We start from the raw sequence: 24,455 nt of genomic DNA, 5'->3' as shown, positions 1-24,455 counted from the left end.
TGCTAAAGAGAACCTCCATAATCACTTATTTTTAGAGTTTGCAAACACTACCTTACTAAATTATGTTAGCAGAATCATATAATTGTAAGAAATATCTCATACGCAAGAGGTGATTAGTGTCCTACATTACATTACATGCTTGCAAACACTATATACAGAACAGAGAATTGTCGAGTTTGTAAGGCGAGAAAGAGAAGAACCTGAGATAACACTAAAAATTCAGCTCTGCTCTTTGTAAGGCGTCCATATCAATTTACAAACGTCAACGTCGAGACCGCCACGTCCCGCAGCTTTGAGGTGCCGGTCCAAGACCTTAGGATCCGCACATATAACGTGTTGTCCCTTCCTGTATTGGATTAACTCTAAGTTCTGAAGAGTAGACAATATGTCTTCGGCCTTGATAGCTGTCATATCACTGAGCTCCTGAAGGCAATCAGCAAGGAATCAAACCGAAAAGTGGTGCCATAGTAAAAGAGATGATAAGGCCAATACAAGTTGGCCATTTTTCACGCGGTATTTGGTTGCGAACAGCCAGAAGCCCTCAATGATAGGGCCACGGTAAAATATTTGAATGATATTTCCTGCTTCTTTCCTCATTCACTATTTTACATTTTATTTCCTATTTCCCCTTTTAATGCTTCACGTTTATTTAACTGTTCTACATATGCAGAGTCAAAGGTTCCAGTAAACAGTTTAATTATGCACAAAAATAGCGAGACTGTCTTCCAATTGATGCAGTGCACAAACTTCTTACTAGGCGAGAGCATAAGCAAAACCCACACATCAATAACATCTGACGTTAGAAACTTTTCATTTTAGCCTCTCATTTTAAACTCTACTGAGTAGACTAAATTAAAAACACTCTTCAACTGCAAACAACCAGTGCCATGTAAATGGAGATGAATCAGATGATGCAAACCTTAATGGAGATATTTCCCTTATGTTTTTTCAGTATGTCTAGGAGAACACGTGTCCAGTACCCTCGATAACTCAATAGTCCCAGGTCTGAGAGAGGTCTTTCTGGTGTTCCGACTTTATTTTCCTTCTTTGAAAGTTCATATGCTACAAAATGGAGAAGAAAAACATAAAACACCTTTTAAAAACTTAGCTAATTTGTGTGAAGAGAATGAAATGATCTTATTCTCTCAATCTTCGTATCTACAAGACCATCAACATTCCCAAAGCAAACCAATCTACCCAAGTGAAACCAGCTAGCCCCCTCCACACCACTGAGATAGACAACTTCTAAAGCAGCCAAAATTACAATGTCTAACTTTCATCCATAGCATCAACAATAGAAATTTACGGTATGTCCTTAACAAAAGCAAGGCAAATGCTGAGCTTACAAAATGCAATCAGAAATTTTCCGTAGCCTTTTCTTTGATAAGGAGGAAGAGTAAGAATGCAGGCCAAGTTGTACGATTCCTCGGAATGCTTCTCCTTCACATACAAAGAGAGAAATGTCAGAAAACTACGATTCTGGAATCTTTCATAAAATGCAAGACCTTCAGCCCATGATGTATCACATCTATATAATAAATTATTCCACGCTCCTTGTTCTTTGTGAAAAGTAGACAAAGATATTGCAAAATCATACCCAGACAGTGATATAGCTTAATAGATCAAATTTAAATCCTATTTCTTATTCATCAATGTAAAACTGGCATGCAAACTGATCGAGACATTTGAATGCTACGCAAGTCACGATAATCAAGTAGTTGAGAAGCCAATTTATGGTAGATTACACATGTCAAGATGTCATGATTTTAACACTCAGCATCAAGAAAGTGAATCGTATATTTGAAACTTCATTTCCAAAAAATATTCATAATTTGATCCAAACTAACAGAAGGCAAGGACAATCAGGTGAACTCCTCGATGATACAAATACCTTGGAGAAGTATCCGACCATGTGGCATCCTCGATCATCACATTCACACAGAACATAGAAAAGAAACAGATCCACGTCATAGTAAAGGGTCTTGTGATCCAGAAACAATTTAGCAAGATAGCAAAGATTCTGCCCATAAACCTTGTTCTTTTTGCCATCAACCTGTTTCAGCGTACTTCAAATTTAGATAAAAATTTCTTATCTAACTGCTCTTAACAAGATTATTGATAGTCAATGGCAGCTAGAAAGTAACACATAAAGCAAGAAAATGTGACCCAATAAAGCATCTGAGTGCAAACAAAAAAGAGATTTGACATAAAAACTAAGGTGCATCTCATTCTGATATTTAAGAGCTCGTGGCAAAACAGTTTGGGGGAATTAAAATCCAAAAATACAAAATCTGGCAGTTAGCAAACCAAAAAAAAAAAAAAAAAACTCCCTTGGTTCCCACGAGATTTTGATCAGCCTGAAAACATGTGGGAAAATATTTCCAGAAACATCAAAATTCATCACTCTATAGTCATTTGGAGGAGAAGGGTGAACAGAAAGCGGACCCAAACAACCACCCAATGCTTGCTGGTCGTAGTTATGATAAGAGAGCTGCCAGATGAAAATTTCATATCCAAGGGCTGGGGTATTTCTTTTGGTTTCAGCATTTTTGTTCGTTAGCACTTTAGCAGAAATACTCGAGACTGATCAGAACAATTTTTCCATAATATTTAATGACTTGCATAGTGATGTTTATTTGGTATGAGAGTGTAAGCCAAAGCTTCATCTGCTTGAAATAGTGACTATTTCAAACATAAAAAAGGGAGGAGGCTATTGGAGTAACTTAATCATGTATGCTCCAGAACATCTGTGAAAGATAAATTGAGAGATCATGCGAATGAAAAATTCATAGTTAGAGCAAGAAAATGATGGGTAAGCTATTAATCTGGAAGAGATATAATGTTACCAATGAAAGCACTATATATTTCCAAAATAAAAGGTGAAGAATATATTCTCTCACCTCAAACATAGACAAGGTAGTATCTCGATATATCTCATCACCTGGGGGATGCTTGAGGTCACATTTCCTCTACAAGTGAAAGGGAACAAGGTAAACAATGGGAATCTCAGCTGAAGTTCAATTAAAACGAGCATATGATAGTAAAACGAATGAAATTATGAATAAACAGTACTTAGAGAAAGTGCACACTTGAAAACTCAACAAACTTGACTGACATTGATGCAAAAGTAACATTATAATGGCATAGATAAGTACAAATAGCCAAAGAATTTTGATCACCAAATGCTACTAAAATCAAACTGAAAGCACGTCAATGCTCACCATATGCCTTTGAAGTTGTTCTTTGCGCTTCATGAAATTAAGGCAAAACTCGCAAAAGTACAACTTGTTACAGTCATTGTATTCTGGTGGAAAGGGGGAGAAATACCAAGTCTCAATCTCATATCTCCCAAGCTCAATTGTCGCAATATTTTTTACTTTAGTGAATTCTTCATGTTCACGCAAGCTAGCAGCATCAAGCTCCTCATGGCCCTGCAATTTTTTCAAACACCACCTCGTGATCATCCATACAGTTTCATTTGTATGTGTTCTAGACTAAATATTACGTTGCACACTTTTAAACGGTGTGACTCCATGTATAACGCTTAAAACTAATATAAAAAGTAATTTTGGACCCACTTCATCAAAATTGTGATTTTCTAAATTCAGACTACAAGGCATTGCTTACTTATAGGCTAAGCCATTTGGTTCTAACTTCAGATATGTATTGTTTACCTCTACTTCCATATGAGTAAACAAAAGAGGTGTAGATGCATCAAATTTTGATCATGGTGATGCTCATGGAGTATAATATAATGTTTGTCCCATCCACATGCAAAAAATACATCATCCTTTTTTGTATCCAGAACAAAAGCTAAAAGCCTCGTGCATGAAATGTCCACAACAAATTATATATGAATTAATTGCTTCAGAATCATAAACAAGTAGCACCTCCACATGGGTCTCGTCAATCTTCCGTTTTTGATGGCGAGTCATTTTCAAGCTTGTCACCTGAAATTGTCAAATGTGAGAATATACCTAATATAAAAGGATGGAAAAATATCTAAAACATAAAACATTACATACTGTAAAAGCAATTAAACTTGACTGAGAAAATACATGTTTCGGTAATCAGAAAGAAGTGGCAGAACCTCAGAGAAGACAATGCAGGAAACTAAAAACAATACCTTGTCCTCAACCTTTTCATCCACATCAGTTTCCACAGAATCAAGATCAAGGTGTTCACGCTTCACCCACTCGTCAAGTCTACGGTTAACTGTCAGCCCATGGAAATTCCAATAAGTGCCGTCATATAACAAATGAATCACAAAAAAACCCCATCGCACTCAGATAACAAGCTAAGCATTTTGACTCTTTCTATTGAGGATTTTTTGTTGCATTTTCCTACTAGCTTAAATTCCAATCATATTTTGACATGTAGAGAAAAATAACGAAATGAACATTAAATTACAAAATAACACTGGTTACCAATTACCATATAATCATTGTTTTGATGCACTTTTCTTTAAAACAAAAGAAGAAAATGGATTCAATAAGGATGCACATATTTAGTTGAACACAAAACGTGCCAGACCAACATTTAACCCCAAATCTAAACCCTGTTTTTAAAAAATTAGAACAAATAGGAAATAGCAAGAATTAAACAAACTACTTCTCACATTCGGTGTAGTGGACGTAGTACTCATAATCGTTGGGATCGCCACCAGGAAGTTTGCGACGTTCGATGACCTTCACGGGATGGTACTTTCCGTCACGCCAACGGCAATTGACGCGAGTGCCCACCTCCAAGGGCATCATCGTCATTTTCCTCTTCCGATACGAGTCGTTCCCAGGATGAGACCCGCTGTAATCTGCCGCGGCGTGTGGCGGACGAATTGCTGCTCCTTCTGCGATATCAGACCCCTTGTCGGAGGAAGCGGCGCTGCCGGTCCCGCCGTTTACCGGTGCATTTAGAGTCACCGAAACCATCGTTTCTGTGCACCAAATAAATTTGATTTCGATTCGAGGAAGTGGATCGGTTACTGTTTCAGATTCGATATTTTATTCTATTTCTATTTCTATTTCCATATTTCTATTTCTAATTTCTTTTTCTATATCTATATTTCTATTTCTAATTTCTAATAATAATAGTTTCTAATAATTCGAATTTCTAACTAATCCCTTAGGTTTATAATATTTACACAAAAGTCCCTTCGATCTTAATGATTTAAATTTTTTCCTATCTACTAAATAGCACGTTATTTTTTTAAAAATGGTAATGGCTTGTACTTCTATTGCAATTGAAAAATGTTCTCTGGTACAAGAGTTACCAACCAACAAAAATTCTTAGCCGTTATTCGACTAAGTGCTATCTTTGTTCTCGGTCGGCTTTCAATAAGATGTTTAACTTCAACAGACGATAGCTCCGATGTAGCCAAAATTCTCCCCTAAGTTGGCGACTGCTTGCATCACCAGAAAAAAATCAGTATGTACTTCATATATCTCCAAACCATGGTTCTGTGCCAATCTTAACCCCTGAGCTCCGCAAATGTGACTGACATGGGCTTTCCAATCTTTTTTCCAAAGGCCAACAATAGATTCCCTCGTGGTCACGGCCAGCTCCACCGATTGAGTAATTTCAGACCTGTCATTAACCGTCGCATCAAAATCCATACGTAGAGGGCTACGCCATCGAATCTGTGGAGCCATTTTTTTTTACAGGTAAAGCGAGCAATAGTTGTGATACCCTGTCCCACATGACAAAAATTAAGGATTTAAAATGAGTTTATAATTGGCTACAATGGACTTCTATAACAACTTGGGTTAATCATTTTCGTAAAGCGAGGACGAATACGAAGTAGTTGCTATAGGGGCTCATTGTGCAGTCGCGCAGACACGGACCTGGGCCCGGGGCGTGATTGAATGGTATCAGAGACGGTCACAAGTCGGCAAACCCCGGGAAATAAGTGCTATGTGGGACAAAGTTCTACGTGCGTGGGAGCCACCTCTTGAACCTGCGGGACAAAGTGCTACATGACGGGAGCCACCTCTTGAACCCGTATGAGCCACTTCTAGATTCCAGATGCTGGTGGATCGAAGGTAGGTCGCGACGAGGACGTCGCGTTCTGAAGGAGGGGTAATTGTGATACCCAGTCCCACATGGGAAAAAATGAAGGATTTAAAATGAGTTTATATTGGGCTATAATGGACTTCTATAGCAACTTGGGTTAATCATTTTCGTAAAATGAGGACGAATACAAAGTAGTTGCTATAGGGGCTCATTGTGCAGTCGCGCAGGCACGGGCCTGGGCCCGGGGCATGACAATAGTATTATTCCAAACTCAAATCATTTGATACAAGCTCTACCAACCAAGAAGAAAAATTTCTCTGTTCCCAAACAATCGGTGAAGGGGAAGAAATAGCAAAAAAAAAAATAAAACCATAGAATGTGCCACCACGTTTGCCGTTCTCCAAATATGAGTTAACTTGGTTCCCGGACACTGATCCAATATATTTCAAATTTCTCCGGCGAAGGACACAGTGTAACTAAAGTCCATCTCTGAGCTAATGACTCCTTGCACCGCTAAGAGTGAATCTGAAGAAGTATGATGAATTTGTAGTCCTCTGATGTGAGCTAATCTCAAGCCCTCTTTTATTGCCTCTAATTCCGCAAAAACAACCGAAAGAGGCTTGTAGTGACCCGCTCCGTGATTACCTACTAATCAGAAACTTAAGAATGCATTTAACTTAATAAAATACTAATCAGAAATTAACAGCGGAAACCATAAACAGCAATTAAATATTTGTTATACAACCATATCAAATATCCAAATGTATTATCCCAAGTACATTAAAATCAAAAACTTAGACAAAATATCCTTGTTGGTCATCAATCGCCTAAGTTCTCCTGGAACCACCCGCCTCATCCAACCGCAGACCTGACCCATAGAATAGGGTGTCCAGACACAACAAAGTACGGGACATGAGCATTAAACGCTCAGTACGAGAGTATGAGTATACACTATTATATGTGCATGTATGCAAATGAACTAGGTACCAAGACACTCAGGTAAAAAATAAGCTCATAGACCGGGCCCAGGATATATAGTACGCTGCGCCGTCACCTCAGGAGGTGGCTCATATATCCAATGGATAATGGTGACCTGATACTATTACAAGTGTCCAACCATACGGTGACCTGACACAGGACTTATGTATCCAACCATCCACAAACTCGTAGGGTGAGCGTCCTACTACAGGATATCTCTAAGATAAAGACTCAATATGCTCATGTATGCAACATACAGTCATGACATGATGTATATAAAGGCGTATAAATAATGTAATCACATAATACATGCAAACACATAATACATGCATACTCAATCTGGATATCTCGAATAATACTTCCATACCTCATATACTTAGGCAAGCTAAACCAGCTCTATGTCCAAGCCTATCGTCTGTACTACAATGCAAAGTACTCATGCATTATAACCTTATTCTAAAAGTCTTAACTAAGCTATTGCATACTCCCTAACTATTTATAGGGAACTTAGGAATACTTTCCTCCGTGGTCAGCCCGCTGATGACGACTGCTCCAGAACTTTTGCACTTCTCCGCCGCAACCCCAGAGCACCTTGCCAACTCCCGGAGCGAGCCTAGGATGGCTATAAAATGACCCACACACTCAGAAATATAGAGAGGCTAGGGATGTAAATGAGACGAACAGTTCGCGAACTGTTCGGGTTTCGGCTCGTTAAAATCTCGTTCGAGCTCGTTTAATAAGGCTCGTTAAGGCAAACGAACCAAGCTCGAGCTTTACAATATTCGGCTCGTTAGCTCGTGAACATGCTCGTTAACAGGCTTGTTAACAATCTCGTAAGTCATCTTTTAGACGAAAAAATAATAGTATTGATATTTAATTTATAAATTTACACTTTACTTATGAAAAATATTGAAAATTTTTTAAAAATTAATTTATTAGAATAAAATTACAAATTTTAATAATATTATTATATTTTTTTCAAATATATAATTTAGTTTTTAATTAATTTAATGAATATTTAAATTTATAAGTTAAATATATTAAGCTCGTTTAGGTTCGATAAAAGCTCGAATAAGCTCGTGAGCCATGAATATATTCGTTAAATAAGCTCGGGCTCGGCTCGTTTATAAATGAACTAAGCTTGAACATTCAAAAGCTCGGCTCGGCTCGTTTACATTCCTAAGAGAGGTGTTGGAACATGCGTTCTCTGATCAACAGATGTGATACCCGGAGCAGCGGAAGTTTAAAAATTTTATTTTTCGATATGGAACGATTCCATATCATGGGTATCAAATCCTAACGATTAAAATTGTTGCAAGTAAAATAATAAACACAGTTAAATATTTTACCTATTCAAGCAAAGGCTTGATTATGGACTCCAACAGAATTTAATCTGCTCTTCTTGTAAATCCCGGGAACCGATGACTATCACGATCAACCTCCGAAATTAAGTCCACTAATAGAAAACTAAAACCCTCTGATTGATTGCACTAGAAATCAATCAGATGTTTATCGAAGAGAATAAACAGATTTGATCTGTCAATTCAGAATGTAATTTTTCACAAAAATTACAGACTGAATTATCTAAAAAAGGAGCAGAGGATTTTTGAAAATTCCTCTTGAAAATATATGTGTGTCTAATTCGAAAATTGCAAGACTGAAAGCTTATGATTTTCGAACACTACACATGTATTTATAGATAATTTCTAGACTAGATTAATTTATAATTGTATTAAGACTCTAACTGCTTAGGGCCCACAATTCATAACTTAAGCCCAATAAGCCAAACCTGTTATTATAGAAATTAATATAAAATTCATCATGACTCCGATTGATAAACCGATTTCACCAATGTGCACAGAAACCATTTCTGCACCTTTTAAAGTCAAGATAATTTTTCTGAATCCGAATTCAGTAATTTCCAAAAATGTTCATCCCTATGTCATTTTAGGAAATTCCACTCCCTTTAGTTAAGAAGTCCAACTTCTCTTTCATTAAATTGAACTCTTTAAATTTAACTATCTCAACGGGGTTTAGTAATCCATTACTTGTGTGACCCTCAATGGTTCAGGGATACAGCTAGCCGTGAGCTCACAACTCCTTGTGACTCGGAACAACGATTTCCGACTTGCCCAACGAATCATGGTAAGAGCGTCTAGCAACATCGCCCCATGATTCCCTAGGTATCACTGATAGTGCCTGCAAGAACCAGTAGATTTTGGTTAGCGTACAGTACGGTCCCTTCATCCATATATCCCGATCGAATCAACAACCATTGGTGCATTGAGAGTCGTTCGAGATTCGATAACTATGCATTACATCTTGGAGATCAAATAGTGACATCGCATGTGTTACTAGGAAAACCGAGTAACCTAAAACACATCATGTACTCTGGCCAGAAATTCGTCACACTAATATCTCCTCAGATCGCATAGGATATCCACACTCGCAAGTATGTGGTGAATCCTTGACAACAAAGCATCGACTCCTATATGTGTTGTAACTGTACCCAATCCCGACACCTGATGACCCCAATAGAGTCGGTAAACGAGTCAAAGTACAGTACTAGCATATAGAGTCTCAATAATGTTTCAAGTAGTAAGGACTAATGGTGTACAACCAAAACCGCGGACTTATCCACTCAAATAATAATAACCACTTGGAAAGTCCGAATAGGGTAGTTCGATCATTCATCATATGAATATCCATTTGCATGCTTTGAACATCTCCATGTTCATTACCAATGAAACGTGGTACTTGGCATCACAAATGCTAGTCTCAATCTCGAGCGATCCTTATCCTTATTAGCGGACGGCTCAATTGACTAGGAACTGTTTAGAATATACAGTGACTATAAGATGTATTTCATAATAGTGATCTCTCTTTATTCACTATCTCATCTTACTTACACTATAGTACATTCAAGGTCTTTATCAAAACAACAATAGTATATCACAATATAACAATATGAAGAAAGACAAAGAAAATGCCATTAATTAATGTAAATTATATTAAACAAAGATTGTTTATACATAAAGTCATAAAAGCCCTTAGCCACAATTTGGCTAACCGGGCACCCACTCTTTCAATCTCCCACTTGCCCTAAAGCCAACTAGTCATACTACGTAATCCCATTGCTTCGCGATGTTTGTCAAACAATGGTCATGGCAAGGGCTTAGTAAGTGGATCAGCGATATTGTCTATAGAGGCCACTCTCTCGACAGTGATGTCTCCTCTTTCCACAATCTCCCGGATGATGTGGTATTTCCTCAGTACGTGTTTGGATCTTTGATGAGACCTTGGTTCCTTTGCCTGAGCAACGACACCAGTGTTGTCGCATTACACCGGAACTGGACCAACAGCTTCAAGAATTAAACCCAACTCTTGGACGAAATTCCTCATCCAAACGGCCTCTTTAGCAGCAACTGATGCTGCAATGTATTCTGCCTCAGTGGTGGAATCCGTTGTGGTGTCCTGCTTGGAACTCTTCCAAGAGACAGCACCGTCATTGAGCATGAATACAAATCCAGAGGTTGACTTCGAGTCATCCACGTCGCTTTGGAAGCTAGAGTCGGTATAACCTTCCAATTTCAATTCTCTTCCTCCATAAATCATGAATATATTCTTAGTCCTTCTCAAGTACTTAATAATATCCTTCACGGCTTTCCAATGCATTTGACCGGGATTGGCCTGATATCTGCTCGTGACACTCAGAGCAAAGGCTACATCCGGTCTGGTAGATATCATCTCATACATAATACTACCTATGGCTGACGCATATGGTATGTGTGTCATTTTCTCTATCTCTTCGTCAGTTTTGGGACACATAGACTTGGATAAAAAAACTCCATGACACATAGGTAGATATCCTCTCTTGGACTCCTCCATAGAAAACCTTTTCAATATGGTGTCGATGTAGGTTGTTTGAGTGAGTCCTATTATTCTCTTATATCTATCTCTATAGATCTGTATCCCTAGAATATAGGAGGCCTCACCCAAATTCTTCATCGAGAATCTACCTGATAACCATATCTTTGTTGACTGCAACATCCCTACGTCATTCTCAATGAGTAGGATGTCATCAACATAAAGCACTAAGAACGTCACCGCATCCTTAACTACTTTCTTGTACACGCACGGTTCCTCCGGGTTTTTGATGAAACCAAAGTCCTTTATTGTTTCATCAAATTTCTGGTTCCAACTTCTTGATGCTTGTTTGAGACCATAAATTGATCTCTGAAACTTGCATACCTTATGCTCGCTTCCCATGGATGTGAATCCCTCGGGCTGCATCATATAGATTTTTTCCTTAATGTTTCCATTAAGAAATTCAGTCTTCACATCCATTTGCCATATCTCATAGTCATACCATGCTGCTATGGCAATAAGGATTCTTATGGACTTGAACATTACGACTGGTGAAAAGGTTTCATCATAGTCAACTTCTTATCTTTGAGTATAACCTTTTGCTACCAATCATGCCTTGTAGGTTAGTACCTTGCCATCAGGCCCAAGTTTTCTCTTGTAGATCCATTTACACCCTATTGGAACAATTCCATCGGGAGGATCTACTAAAGACCAAACTTGGTTTGTATGCATCGAGTATATTTCTGACTGCATAGCGTCAAGCCATAAATTCGAATCCGCATCAGAAATTGCTTCCTTGAAGTTTCTTGGATCACATCCAATGTCGGGTTCACTTTGATCCCCTTCAAGAAGAAGACCATATCGAATAGGAGGTCTAGAAGTCCTCTCGGATCTCCTAGGTGTAGGCGTGTCCACTGAGAGAGAATCCCATTCTCTTTTAGATAATTCAAAAACTCGGTACTTAAGTATTCTCCACCTCGATCCGATCGAAGTTCTTTAATACTTCTACCTTGTTTTTTTTCTACTTCAGCCTTGAATTCTTTGAACTTTTCAAATGATTCAGACTTATATTTCATTAAATATAAATACCCATACCTAGAATAATCATCAGTAAAGGTAATGAAGTAGGTGTGACCAAATTTAGTACCGATACTAAATGGTCCACAAACATCTGTATGGATCAAATCCAACAGGTTTTGACTACGCTCAGGCTTCCCTTTGAAAGGAGATTTAGTAATTTTTCCTTTTAGGCAGGACTCACAAGTAGGTAGAGAGTTAATATCAGACATATCAAACATGCCCTCTCCCACTAGCTTGTTCATCCTCCTTGAGGAAATATGACCTAGCCTAGCATGCCAAAGGTTTGCCGGGTTTTGACTATCGTTTTTCCTTTTATTTGTTGTTACCGGTTTATCAACATAATTAATTGGAACTTATTTTAATTTTAAGTTATATAGATCGTTTTCAAGTTGTCCATTTCCAATCAAACATTCATTCTTGTAAATATTGCAAATCTCATTTACAAAATTACAAGAAAAACCATCTCTATCAAGCATAGAAACAGAAATAATTTTTTTAACTAAATCTGGCACAAATAAAACATCTCTCAATAATAACTTAAAATTGTTCTGCAAAACTAAATAAACGTCTCCCACTGCTTTGGCTTCAACTCTGGAACCATTTCCGAGCCTCAACTGGGTCTCACCCATCCTAAGCTTACGACTTCTTGTCATCACCTGCAAATCATTGCAAATGTGAGATCCACATCCGGTATCCAATACCCAAGAAGTAGTATTAAGTGAAACATTTATTTCAATGTAAAACATACCCTTTGCAGTTCGCAACTGCTCGAGGTATTCCTTGCAATTACGTTTCCAATGACCGAGTTTCTTGCAGTGATGGCAAACATCTCCAGATATGTTCACGTTTGAAGCTTTTGTCTTGCCCTTCTTCTGTGGTACAATTTTCTTGGGTGGGGCAGAACGTTTCTTACCCTTTCCACTTGGCCCCTTCTTGGAGTAAGAAGAGGAGCCAACCAAGAGTACCGGTTTATCCTTCTTTAATGTGGCCTCATAAGACACAAGCATATTGACCATCTCTTCAAGGGTGACCTCTATATTGTTCATATTGAAGTTCACCACAAATCCATCAAACGACGAAGGAAGAGAAAGGAGTAACAAGTCCGCGTTTAGTTCATGCTCCAAAGTCAAATCGAGTGTTACCAATTTTTCAATGAGCCCAATCATGTGTACCCCATGCTCACGGACCGAAGTCCCATCTCGCATGCGGCATGTCATGAGCTCTTTGACGGTGGCATACCTCTCCGACCTTGACTGAGCTCCAAAAAGTTCCTTGAGGTGCATGTGTATGTCAGCAGCATTCACGACATCCTCAAATCGCCTCTGGAGTTCATCAGACATTGAAGCTTGCATATAGCATTTAGCCTTGATATCATGGTCCCACAATTGATCAAGTTTTGCCAATTCTTCCGGACTTATATTAGCCGGTGCTTCCTTTGGAGGATTATTTTCTAACACGTAGAAAATTTTCTCCGAGTTTAGAACAATCTTTAATTTACGGAACCATTCCGTATAGTTTGCGCCAGTCAATTTGTTTTGTTCGAGAATTGAGTATAGTGGATTGCGCGAATTCATTGTAATGAAATACTGAAAAGAAACAGACAATAATCAGTGATTGTTTAATTAATCTACTAAGACATAAAATATGGCGAGATTTAATTTTATGAATTTCACTCCCACTATTTTAACTCACTACCCTCTAGTGAAAATGGAAAACTTGTTTCCTTATTGGGAACATGGAGTCCAATTGACAAACTATAGTACCGAATAATATCAGCCAACCATAATTTTCAAAAGGTAGAGCCCAATTGCTTCCAAAGCAACCGCCATGTTTTTATCTCATGTCAAATAAGGGCCCAATAATATGACGCCGTTTAATGTGACATGTCAAGATGTCAATATTAAGTTGTGATGGACGGTCGCCATGTGGATCCCCAATAATATGAGCCAATCCCATGGGAGTTCCACCCAACTTACAATATGTTGAAAGAGTGGGTGCCCGGTGAGCCAACTTGTGGCTAAGGGCTTTGATGACTCTTTGTATAAACAATCTTTTGTTTAATATTATTTACACTTTTATTAATGGCAATGACTTTATCTTTCTTCATATTGTTATATTGTGATATACTATTGTTGTTTTGATAAAGACCTTGAATATACTATAGTGTATGTAAGATGTGGTAGAACATGGAGATGTCTATCATGAAACACATCTTATAGTCACTGTATATTCTAAACTGTTCCTAGTCGATTGAGCCGTCCGATAATAAGGATAAAGATCGCTCGAGTTTGAGACTAGCATTTGCGATGCAGAGTACCACGTTTCATTGGTAAGGAACATAGAGATGTTCGAAGCATGCAAATGGATATTCATATGATGAATGATCGAACTACCCTATCCGGACTTTCCAAGTGGTTATCACTTATCGAGTGGATATAGTCCGCGGTTTTGGTTGTACACCATTAGTCCTTACTACTTGAAACATCATTGAGACTCTATATGCTAGTACTGTGCTTTGACTCGTTTACCGACTCTATTGGGGTCATCAGGTGTCGGGATTGGGTACAGTTACAACACATATAGGAGTCGATGCTTTGTTGTCAAGGATTCACCACATACTTGCGAGTGTGGATATCCTATGCGATCTGAGGAGATATTAGTGTGACAAATCTCTGGCCAGAGTACATGATGTGATTTAAGAAATGGTTTCTTAGTAGCACATGCGATGTCACTATTTGATCTTCAAGATGTGTTGCATAGTTATCGAATCTCGAACGACTCTCGATATACCAATGGTTGTTGATTCGATCGGGATATTTGGATGAAGGGACCGTACTGTACGCTAACCAAAATCTATTGGTTCTTGTAGGCACTATCAGTGATACCTAGGGAATCATGGGGCGATGTTGCTAGGCGCTCTTACCATGATTCGATGGGCAAGTCGGAAATTGTTGTTCCGAGTCACAAGGAGTTGTGAGCCCACGGCTAGCTGTATCCCTGAACCATTGAGGGTCACACAGTGTAATGGATTTTTAATCCCCGTTGAGATAGTTAAATTTAAAGAGTTAAATTTAATGAACAAAGAAGTTGGACTTCTTAATTATGAGTAGAGGAGTAAGATTTCCTAAAATGACATAGAGATGGACATTTTTGGAAACCACTGAATTCGGATTCAGAAAAATTTATCTTGACTTTAAAAGGTACAGAAATGGTTTCTGTGCACATTGGTGAAATCGGTTTATCAATCGGAGTCACGATGAATTTTATATTAATTTTTGAACATGCGGGCTTTGCTTGTCGGGCTTGAACTTATGACTAATGGGCCCTAAGATGTTAGTGGCCTACATTATAAATAAGTTATTGCAGTACAGAAATTAGAGACAACAGGTCACAAAATATTTTTAAAACCCTAGCTGCGTTTTTAATAAGTGGCCGCCCCCTCCCTCCCTCTGCTCGAAAAATCCAGCCTGTGAATTTTGAATTGCAGTCTGGTTTAACGGATCAAATTCGTTAATTCTCTTCGTAGAAACTTCTGATAGATTTTCTAGTGCAATCTATTAGAGGGATTAATTATCCGTTCGTGGACCTGATTGAAGAACAGTTCGTCCATCAGTTCCAGGGATATACAACAAGAGCAGAGAAATCTTTTGGTGTCCAAAATCTCGATTCGAGATTAAAGGTAAAAATTTTATAATCTTTATTTAATTTTTACACACACAATTTAATCGTACGGTTGATACCTATTATGGAATCGTTCCATACAAAAATTTTAAACTTTCGCTGCACCGGGTATCAATCCTAATTGATCTGATCGCCGCGTTCTACAACAGTGGTATCAAAGCCAGGTTGCTCAGATCAAGCGATTAAATTAATCGATTGTACAAAAATTTTTTAGGCCTCGGTTTTTGAAACAAAATAAATATTTAAAAATAAAATTTATTTTTTTTCGGGCAAAAACCCGGGTAGCGATTGGATCGCTGCCCGGGGCAGGGGCAGCGATTGTCGCTGCCCTAGGGGCAGCCGGGCTGCCCGGCCCGAGCCCTATGGGGCGCGGGCAGCCCGGGAATGTCCCGGGCGGCCCGCGAAAAAATTAATTTTTTAATTTTTAAATTAAATTTTAATATGTTAAAATTCTATTTTTGGTCCGATCGAAAATTGTTTTTGATTGGTCCACGAGGCGTCGGATCGAATTGTTCGAGTCCGAAAATTTTAAAATTGATTTTTGGATAAATTTGAATTTTTGGAAAATTTAAATATTTTATCCGTTAAATTGAATTTTGAAATTAATTATTTTTGGTACAATTGATGATAAGATATGATCTTATGGATATATTGATAAAATATGATTTTATGTATAAAATTGGATTTTATAGATAAAATATGATTTTATTTGATAAAAAGGATAAAATATGATTTTGTATGTAAAATAAGATTTTATGTATGAAATATGATTTTATCTTTTTTAAATTTAAATTGCCATTGCATGTTATCCAATAAATTAATTTTGAATTAAATGTTATTGGATAAGGATGATCGATTGCCATGACCAATTTTGTAGGTGTATGTTAGGAATTTACATTTGTTTTTATTGTTGTTGGTTTTATTAATGGGCCTGGTTTATGGCCCAATATGAATTGTCATATGTAATAAAAGTGGGCTTGGTTTATGGCCCGTTCCCACCCCTTAAAAATGTATCCCCTACTTGTCATTGTTATTTATTGTAAATACATTAGATTTAGTGGGAGATCAAGATTTGAAGATGAAGGTGGGCCCAGCAGACAATAAAGACAGAAGAAATGTAAATTGGAAGCAAATGTAATAGGATTGCATTGCATACTGCATATTACCTAGGATTGGACTAAGACTCGTGATTGGCAACCACGGGTCGATTAGAAATGGAATCGATCATCCTATATAATATGTGATATTATAGTTGTATGCATGTTTTAGACAAAATTGTGTGAATCCGACAAGCATACAAAATTTTAAAAATGATGAGACAAATTTTTATAATTAAAATCCCTCATTTTAAATATGATTTAAAATTGATATCAAGATAAATAAAAGAAATTTAAATTTGTTTAAATGTTCCTACCTTCCATCAACGATCAATGTATGAGATGCTACCCGCGGATACGATCCGGCTCATATTATTGGGGGGGCCCGTTCGTCAAAAAGCTGTACATTGGATCGACACATGTTGTAAGTTGGGTGGAACTCCCATGGGATCGGCTCATATTATTGGGGGATCCACATGGCGACCGTCCATCACAACTTAATATTGATGGGTCATCTTGACATGTCACAATAAACGGCGTCATATTATTGGGCCCTTATTGGACATGAGGTAAAAACATGGAGGTTGCTTTGGAAGCAATTGGGCTCTACCTTTTGAAATTATGGTTGGCTGATATTATTCGGGACCATAGATTGTCAATTGGACTCCATGTTCTCACTAAGGAAAACAGTTTCCCGTTTTCACTAGAGGGTAGTGAAATCGTTAAAATAGTGGGAGTGAGATTCATAAAATAAATATCGCCTATTTTATGTCTTAGTAAATTGCTTAAACAATCACTGATATTTGTCTGTTTCTTTTCAGTATTTCATAAGATGAATTCGCGTAATCCACTTTTCTCGATCCTCGAACAAAATAAGTTGACTGGCGCAAACTATACGGAATGGTTTCGTAAGTTGAAGATTGTCTTGACTTCGGAGAAGATGCTCTACGTGTTAGAAAAATCTCCTCCGAAGGAAGCACCAGCTGACGTAAGTCCGGAGGAGTTAGCCAAACTTGATACATGGTGGGACCATGATATCAAGACCAAATGCTATATGCAAGCCTCGATGTCTGATGAACTCCAGAGGCGATTTGAGGACACCGTGAATGCTGCTGACATTTACGTTCAACTCAAGGAACTTTTTGGGGCTCAATCAAGGGCTGAAAGGTTCGCTACTGTAAAGGAGCTAATGACGTGTCGCATGCGTGAAGGGACTTCGGTCCGTGATCATGGGGTACGAGTGATTTGGCTCATACAGAAGTTGGTAACCCTTGATTTGGTGTTGGAGCATGAACTCAACGTGGATTTACTACTTCTGTCTCTTCCTTCTTTGTTTGACGGATTTGTGGTGAATTTCAATATGAACAAGATAGAGGCCTCCCTTGAAGAGATGATCAATATGCTTGTGACATATGAATCCACATTAAAGAAGGATAAACCGGCTTTCTTGGTGGGCTCCTCTTCTTCTGCTAAGAAGGGGCCAAATACAAAGGGCAAGAAACGTTCTGCCCCACCCAAGAAAATCGAACCCGAGAAGAAGTACAAGACAAAGGCTTCAAACATGGAAAAATCCAAGGATGTTTGCCATTACTGCAAGAAGCCCGGTCATTGGAAGCGTAACTGCAAGGAATATCTAGAGCAGTTGCGAACTGCGAAGGGTATGTTCTATATTGAAATAAATGTTTCACTTAATACTACTTCTTGGGTATTGGATACCGGATGTGGATCTCACATTTGCAATGATTTGCAGGTGATGGCAAGAAGTCGCAGGCTTAGAATGGGTGAGACCCAGCTGAGGCTCGGAAATGGTTCCAGAGTTGAAGCTAAAGCCGTGGGAGATGTTTATTTAATTTTGCAGAATGGTTTTAAGTTACTTTTAAGAGATGTTTTATTTGTTCCGGATTTGATTAAAAACATTATTTCTGTTTCTATGCTTGATAGAGATGGTTATTCTTGCAATTTTGTGAATGGGATTTGCAATATTTACAAGAATAAATGTTTGATTGGAAATGGACAACTTGAAAATGATCTATACAACTTAAAACTAAAAGACGTTCCAATAAATTATGTTGATAAACCGGCAACAACAAACAAAAGGAAAATCGATAGCCAAAACCCGGCAAACCTTTGGCACGCTAGACTAGGTCATATTTCCTCAAGGAGGATGAACAAGCTAGTGGGAGAGGGCATGTTTGATATGTCTGATATTAACTCTCTACCTACTTGTGAATCCTGCCTGAAAGGAAAAATGACTAAATCTCCTTTTAAGGGGAAACCTGAGCATAGTCAAAATCTGTTGGATCTGATCCATACAGATGTTTGTGGTCCATTTAGAGTTGGTACTCAATATGGCCACACCTACTTCATTACCTTTACTGATGATTATTCGAGGTATGGGTATTTATATTTAATGAAATATAAGTCTGAAGCATTTGAAAAGTTCAAAGAATTCAAGGCTGAAGTAGAAAACAAGCTAGGTAAAAGTATTAAAGCACTTCGATCGGATCGAGGTGGAGAATACTTAAGTACCGAGTTTTTGGACTATCTAAAAGAGAATGGGATTCTCTCTCAGTGGACTCCTCCTATGACACCACAACTTAATGGTGTATCGGAGCATCGTAATCGAACTTTGTTGGACATGGTTTGGTCCATGATGAGCTTCACTGAGCTTCTACCTTCGTTTTGGGGCTATGCGCTTGAAACGGCGGTATTGTTGTTGAAAAACGTCCACACTAAAGCAGTGGACAAAACACCATACGAGTTATGGAATGGCAAAGCTTCTAAGTATTCGTACTTGAGGATTTGGGGATGTCCTGCTTACGTGAAGCGGACAGTGGGAGATAAGTTGGATAGTCGATCCAGCTTATGTTATTTTGTAGGGTATCCGAAGAATTCAATCGGATATTATTTCTATTATCCTGCTGAAACAAAGGTGTTTGTTTCAAGGAATGCCACCTTCTTGGAGAAGGAGTTCTTATTGGATAAGAAAGGCGAGATGATGGAACTCGAAGAAATTCGAGAAGAACCCGAAATACAAAATAACGATCCTACACCTCAGGAACCATTGATAGACACGCCTGTACCTAGAAGATCCGAGAGAACTTCTAGACCTCCTATTCGATATGGTCTTCTTCTTGAAGGGGATCAAGATGAACCCGATGTTGGATGTGATCCAAGAAACTTCAAGGAAGCAATTTCTGATGCGGATTCAAATTTATGGCTTGAAGCTATGCAGTCGAAAATAGATTCGATGCATACAAACCAAGTTTGGTCTTTAGTAGATCCTCCCGATGGAATTGTTCCAATAGGGTGTAAATGGATCTACAAGAGAAATCTTGGGCCTGATGGTAAGGTATTGACCTACAAGGCGCGATTGGTGGCAAAAGGTTATACTCAAAGACAAGGAGTTGACTATGATGAAACCTTTTCACCAGTTGCAATGTTCAAGTCCATAAGAATCCTTATTGCCATAGCTGCATGGTATGACTATGAGATATGACAAATGGATGTGAAGACTGCTTTTCTTAATGGAGACATTAAGGAAGAAATCTATATGAAGCAGCCTGAGGGGTACACATCCATGGGAAGCGAGCATAAGGTATGCAAGCTTCAGAGATCAATTTATGGTCTAAAACAAGCATCAAGAAGTTGGAACCAGAAATTTGATGAAACAATAAAAGATTTTGGTTTCATCAAGAATCCGGAGGAACCATGCGTGTACAAGAAAGTAGTTAAGGATGCTGTGACATTCTTAGTACTTTATGTTGATGACATCCTACTCATTGGGAATGACGTAGGGATGTTGCAGTCAACAAAGATATGGTTATCAGGTAGATTCTCGATGAAGGATTTGGGGTGAGGCATCCTATATTCTAGGGATACAGATCTATAGAGATAGATCTAAGAGAATGATAGGACTCACTCAATCAACCTACATCGACACCATATTGAAACGGTTTTCAATGGATGGCTCCAAGAGAGGACATCTACCCATGTGTCATGGAGTTTCTCTATCCAAGTCTATGTGTCCCAAGACTGAAGAAGAGATAGAGAAAATGACACATGTACCATATGCGTCAGCCATAGGTAGTATCATGTATGGGATGATATCTACCAGACCGGATGTAGCATTTGCTCTGAGTGTCACGAGCAGATATCAAGCTAATCCCGGTCAAATGCATTGGAAAGCCGTGAAGGACATTCTTAAATACTTACGAAGGACTAAGAATATGTTCATGGTATATGGAGGAAGAGAACTAAAATTGGAAGGCTATACCGACTCTAGCTTCCAAAGTGACGTGGATGACTCGAAGTCAACCTCTGGATTTGTGTTCATGCTCAATGGCGGTGCTGTCTCTTGGAAGAGTTCCAAGCAGGACACCACAGCGGATTCCACCACTGAAGCAGAATACATTGCAGCATCAGCTGCTGCTAAAGAGGCCGTTTGGATGAGGAATTTCGTCCAAGAGTTGGGCATCATTCCTGAAGTTGTTGGTCCAGTCCCGGTGTACTGTGACAACACGGGTGCCGTTGCTCAGGCAAAGGAACCAAGGTCTCATAAAAGATCCAAACACGTACTGAGGAAATACCACATCATCCGGGAGATTGTGGAAAGAGGAGACATCACTGTCGAAAGAGTGGCCTCTGCAGACAATATCGCTGATCCACTTACTAACCCCTTGCCAGGACCATTATTTGACAAACATCGCGAAGCAATGGGTCTACGTAGTATGACTAGTTGGCTTTAGGGCAAGTGGAAGATTGAAAGAGTGGGTGCCCGGTGAGCCAACTTGTGGCTAAGGGCTTTGATGACTCTTTGTATAAACAATCTTTTGTTTAATATTATTTACACTTTTATTAATGGCAATGACTTTATCTTTCTTCATATTGTTATATTGTGATATACTATTGTTGTTTTGATAAAGACCTTGAATATACTATAGTGTATGTAAGATGTGGTAGAACATGGAGATGTCTATCATGAAACACATCTTATAGTCACTGTATATTCTAAACTGTTCCTAGTCGATTGAGCCGTCCGATAATAAGGATAAAGATCGCTTGAGTTTGAGACTAGCATTTGCGATGCAGAGTACCACGTTTCATTGGTAAGGAACATAGAGATGTTCGAAGCATGCAAATGGATATTCATATGATGAATGATCGAACTACCCTATCCGGACTTTCCAAGTGGTTATCACTTATCGAGTGGATATAGTCCGCGGTTTTGGTTGTACACCATTAGTCCTTACTACTTGAAACATCATTGAGACTCTATATGCTAGTACTGTGCTTTGACTCGTTTACCGACTCTATTGGGGTCATCAGATGTCGGGATTGGGTACAGTTACAACACATATAGGAGTCGATGCTTTGTTGTCAAGGATTCACCACATACTTGCGAGTGTGGATATCCTATGCGATCTGAGGAGATATTAGTGTGACGAATCTCTGGCCAGAGTACATGATGTGATTTAAGAAATGGTTTCTTAGTAGCACATGCGATGTCACTATTTGATCTTCAAGATGTGTTGCATAGTTATCGAATCTCGAACGACTCTCGATATACCAATGGTTGTTGATTCGATCGGGATATTTGGATGAAGGGACCGTACTGTACGCTAACCAAAATCTATTGGTTCTTGTAGGCACTATCAGTGATACCTAGGGAATCACGGGGCGATGTTGCTAGGCGCTCTTACCATGATTCGATGGGCAAGTCGGAAATTGTTGTTCCGAGTCACAAGGAGTTGTGAGCCCACGGCTAGCTGTATCCCTGAACCATTGAGGGTCACACAGTGTAATGAATTTTTAATCCCCGTTGAGATAGTTAAATTTAAAGAGTTAAATTTAATGAACAAAGAAGTTGGACTTCTTAATTATGAGTAGAGGAGTAAGATTTCCTAAAATGACATAGGGATGAACATTTTTGGAAACCACTGAATTCGGATTCAGAAAAATTTATCTTGACTTTAAAAGGTGCAGAAATGGTTTCTGTGCACATTGGTGAAATCGGTTTATCAATCGGAGTCACGATGAATTTTATATTAATTTCTGAACATGCGGGCTTTGCTTGTCGGGCTTGAACTTATGACTAATGGGCCCTAAGCTGTTAGTGGCCTACATTATAAATAAGTTATTGCAGTACAGAAATTAGAGACAACAGGTCACAAAATATTTTTAAAACCCTAGCTGCGTTTTTAATAAGTGGCCGCCCCCTCCCTCCCTCTGCTCGAAAAATCCAGCCTGTGAATTTTGAATTGCAGTCTGGTTTAACGGATCAAATTCGTTAATTCTCTTCGTAGAAACTTCTGATAGATTTTCTAGTGCAATCTATCAGAGGGATTAATTATCCGTTCGTGGACCTGATTGAAGAACAGTTCGTCCATCAGTTCCAGGGATATACAACAAGAGCAGAGAAATCTGTTGGTGTCCAAAATCTCGATTCGAGATTAAAGGTAAAAATTTTATAATCGTTATTTAATTTTTACACACACAATTTAATCGTACGGTTGATACCTATTATGGAATCGTTCCATACAAAAATTTTAAACTTCCGCTGCACCGGGTATCAATCTTAATTGATCTGATCGCCGCGTTCTACAACAGATGTGTCGATCCAATGTGCAGCTTTCCAACGAACGGCCCCCCCGAATAATATGAGCCGGACCGTGCCCGCGGGTAGCATCTCATACATTGATTGTTGATGGAAGGTAGGAACATTTAAACAATATTTAAATTCCCTTTTGTTTATCTTGATATCAATTTTAAATCATATTTAAAATGAGAGATTTTTAATTTTGAAAATTGTCTCATCATGCAATATTTGTATGCTTGCGGGATTCATACAATTTAGTCTAAACATGCATACAACAATAATATCATATATTATTTAAAGGATGATCGATCCCAATCACTAATCGACCCGTGGTTGCCAATCACGAGTCTAAGTCCAATCCTAGGTGATATGCAAGTATGCAATGCAATCCTATTACATTGAGCTTCCAATTTACATTTCTTCGGTCTTTATTGTCTGCTGGGCCCACCTTTGTCTTCAAATCTTTATCTCCCACTAAGTCTAATAAATTTACAATAAATTTCGATGACAAGTAGGGGATACATATTTAAGGGTGGGAACGGGTCATAAACCAGACCCACTTTTTATTAAAAATGACAATTCAAATTGGGCTATAAACCAAGCCCAACAGCAATAAAACCAAATGTAAATAACCTAACATACACCTACCAAATTGGTCATGGCAATCGATCATCCTTTTATCCAATAATTAATTCAATAATTAAATAATTGGATAACATGCAATGACATCATAATTAAAAAGATAAAATCAAATTTTATCTTATCCTTTCATAAGATCATATCTTATCATCAATTGTACCAAAATAATTAATTTTATAAAATCTAATTTAACGGATAAAATTTATAAATTTTCCAAAAATTCAAATTTATGCAAAAATCAATTTTAAAAATTTTGGACTCAAACAATTTGATCCGATGCCTCGTGGACCAATCAAAAACAATTTTCGATCAGACCAAAAACTAAAATTTCAAAAATTTCAAAAAATTCAAAAAATCAAATTTTTTTTAAATTTCCGGACTGCCCGGGACATTCCCGGGCAGCCCCGCCTCCACGTGGGATAGGGCTGCCCACGTGGAGGTGGGCAGCGATGATCCGATGCCTCGTGGACCAATCAAAAACAATTTTCGATCAGACCAAAAACTAA

General features: G+C 38.3%; 1 protein-coding gene across 1 annotated transcript; it reads right to left on the bottom strand.

Moving 5' to 3' along the window:
- Positions 1-79: 79 nt before the first annotated feature.
- Positions 80-4,999, bottom strand: LOC140881460 (histone acetyltransferase of the MYST family 1-like). The gene is made up of 9 exons (XM_073286791.1): positions 4,619-4,999; positions 4,127-4,215; positions 3,891-3,950; positions 3,222-3,431; positions 2,901-2,969; positions 1,892-2,053; positions 1,347-1,440; positions 920-1,062; positions 80-423 (listed from the first exon to the last, which is right to left on the bottom strand). The coding sequence occupies exons 1-9, from the start codon at positions 4,926-4,928 to the stop codon at positions 220-222; spliced, it is 1,341 nt and encodes a 446-aa protein (XP_073142892.1). The 5' UTR covers positions 4,929-4,999; the 3' UTR covers positions 80-219.
- Between the last annotated feature and the right edge of the window lie 19,456 nt (positions 5,000-24,455).

This window comes from Henckelia pumila, chromosome 2, assembly GCF_033568475.1.
Source record: "Henckelia pumila isolate YLH828 chromosome 2, ASM3356847v2, whole genome shotgun sequence".
NCBI classification, from domain to species: domain Eukaryota; kingdom Viridiplantae; phylum Streptophyta; class Magnoliopsida; order Lamiales; family Gesneriaceae; genus Henckelia; species Henckelia pumila.
This window is presented reverse-complemented; position numbering and strand designations above follow the sequence as displayed.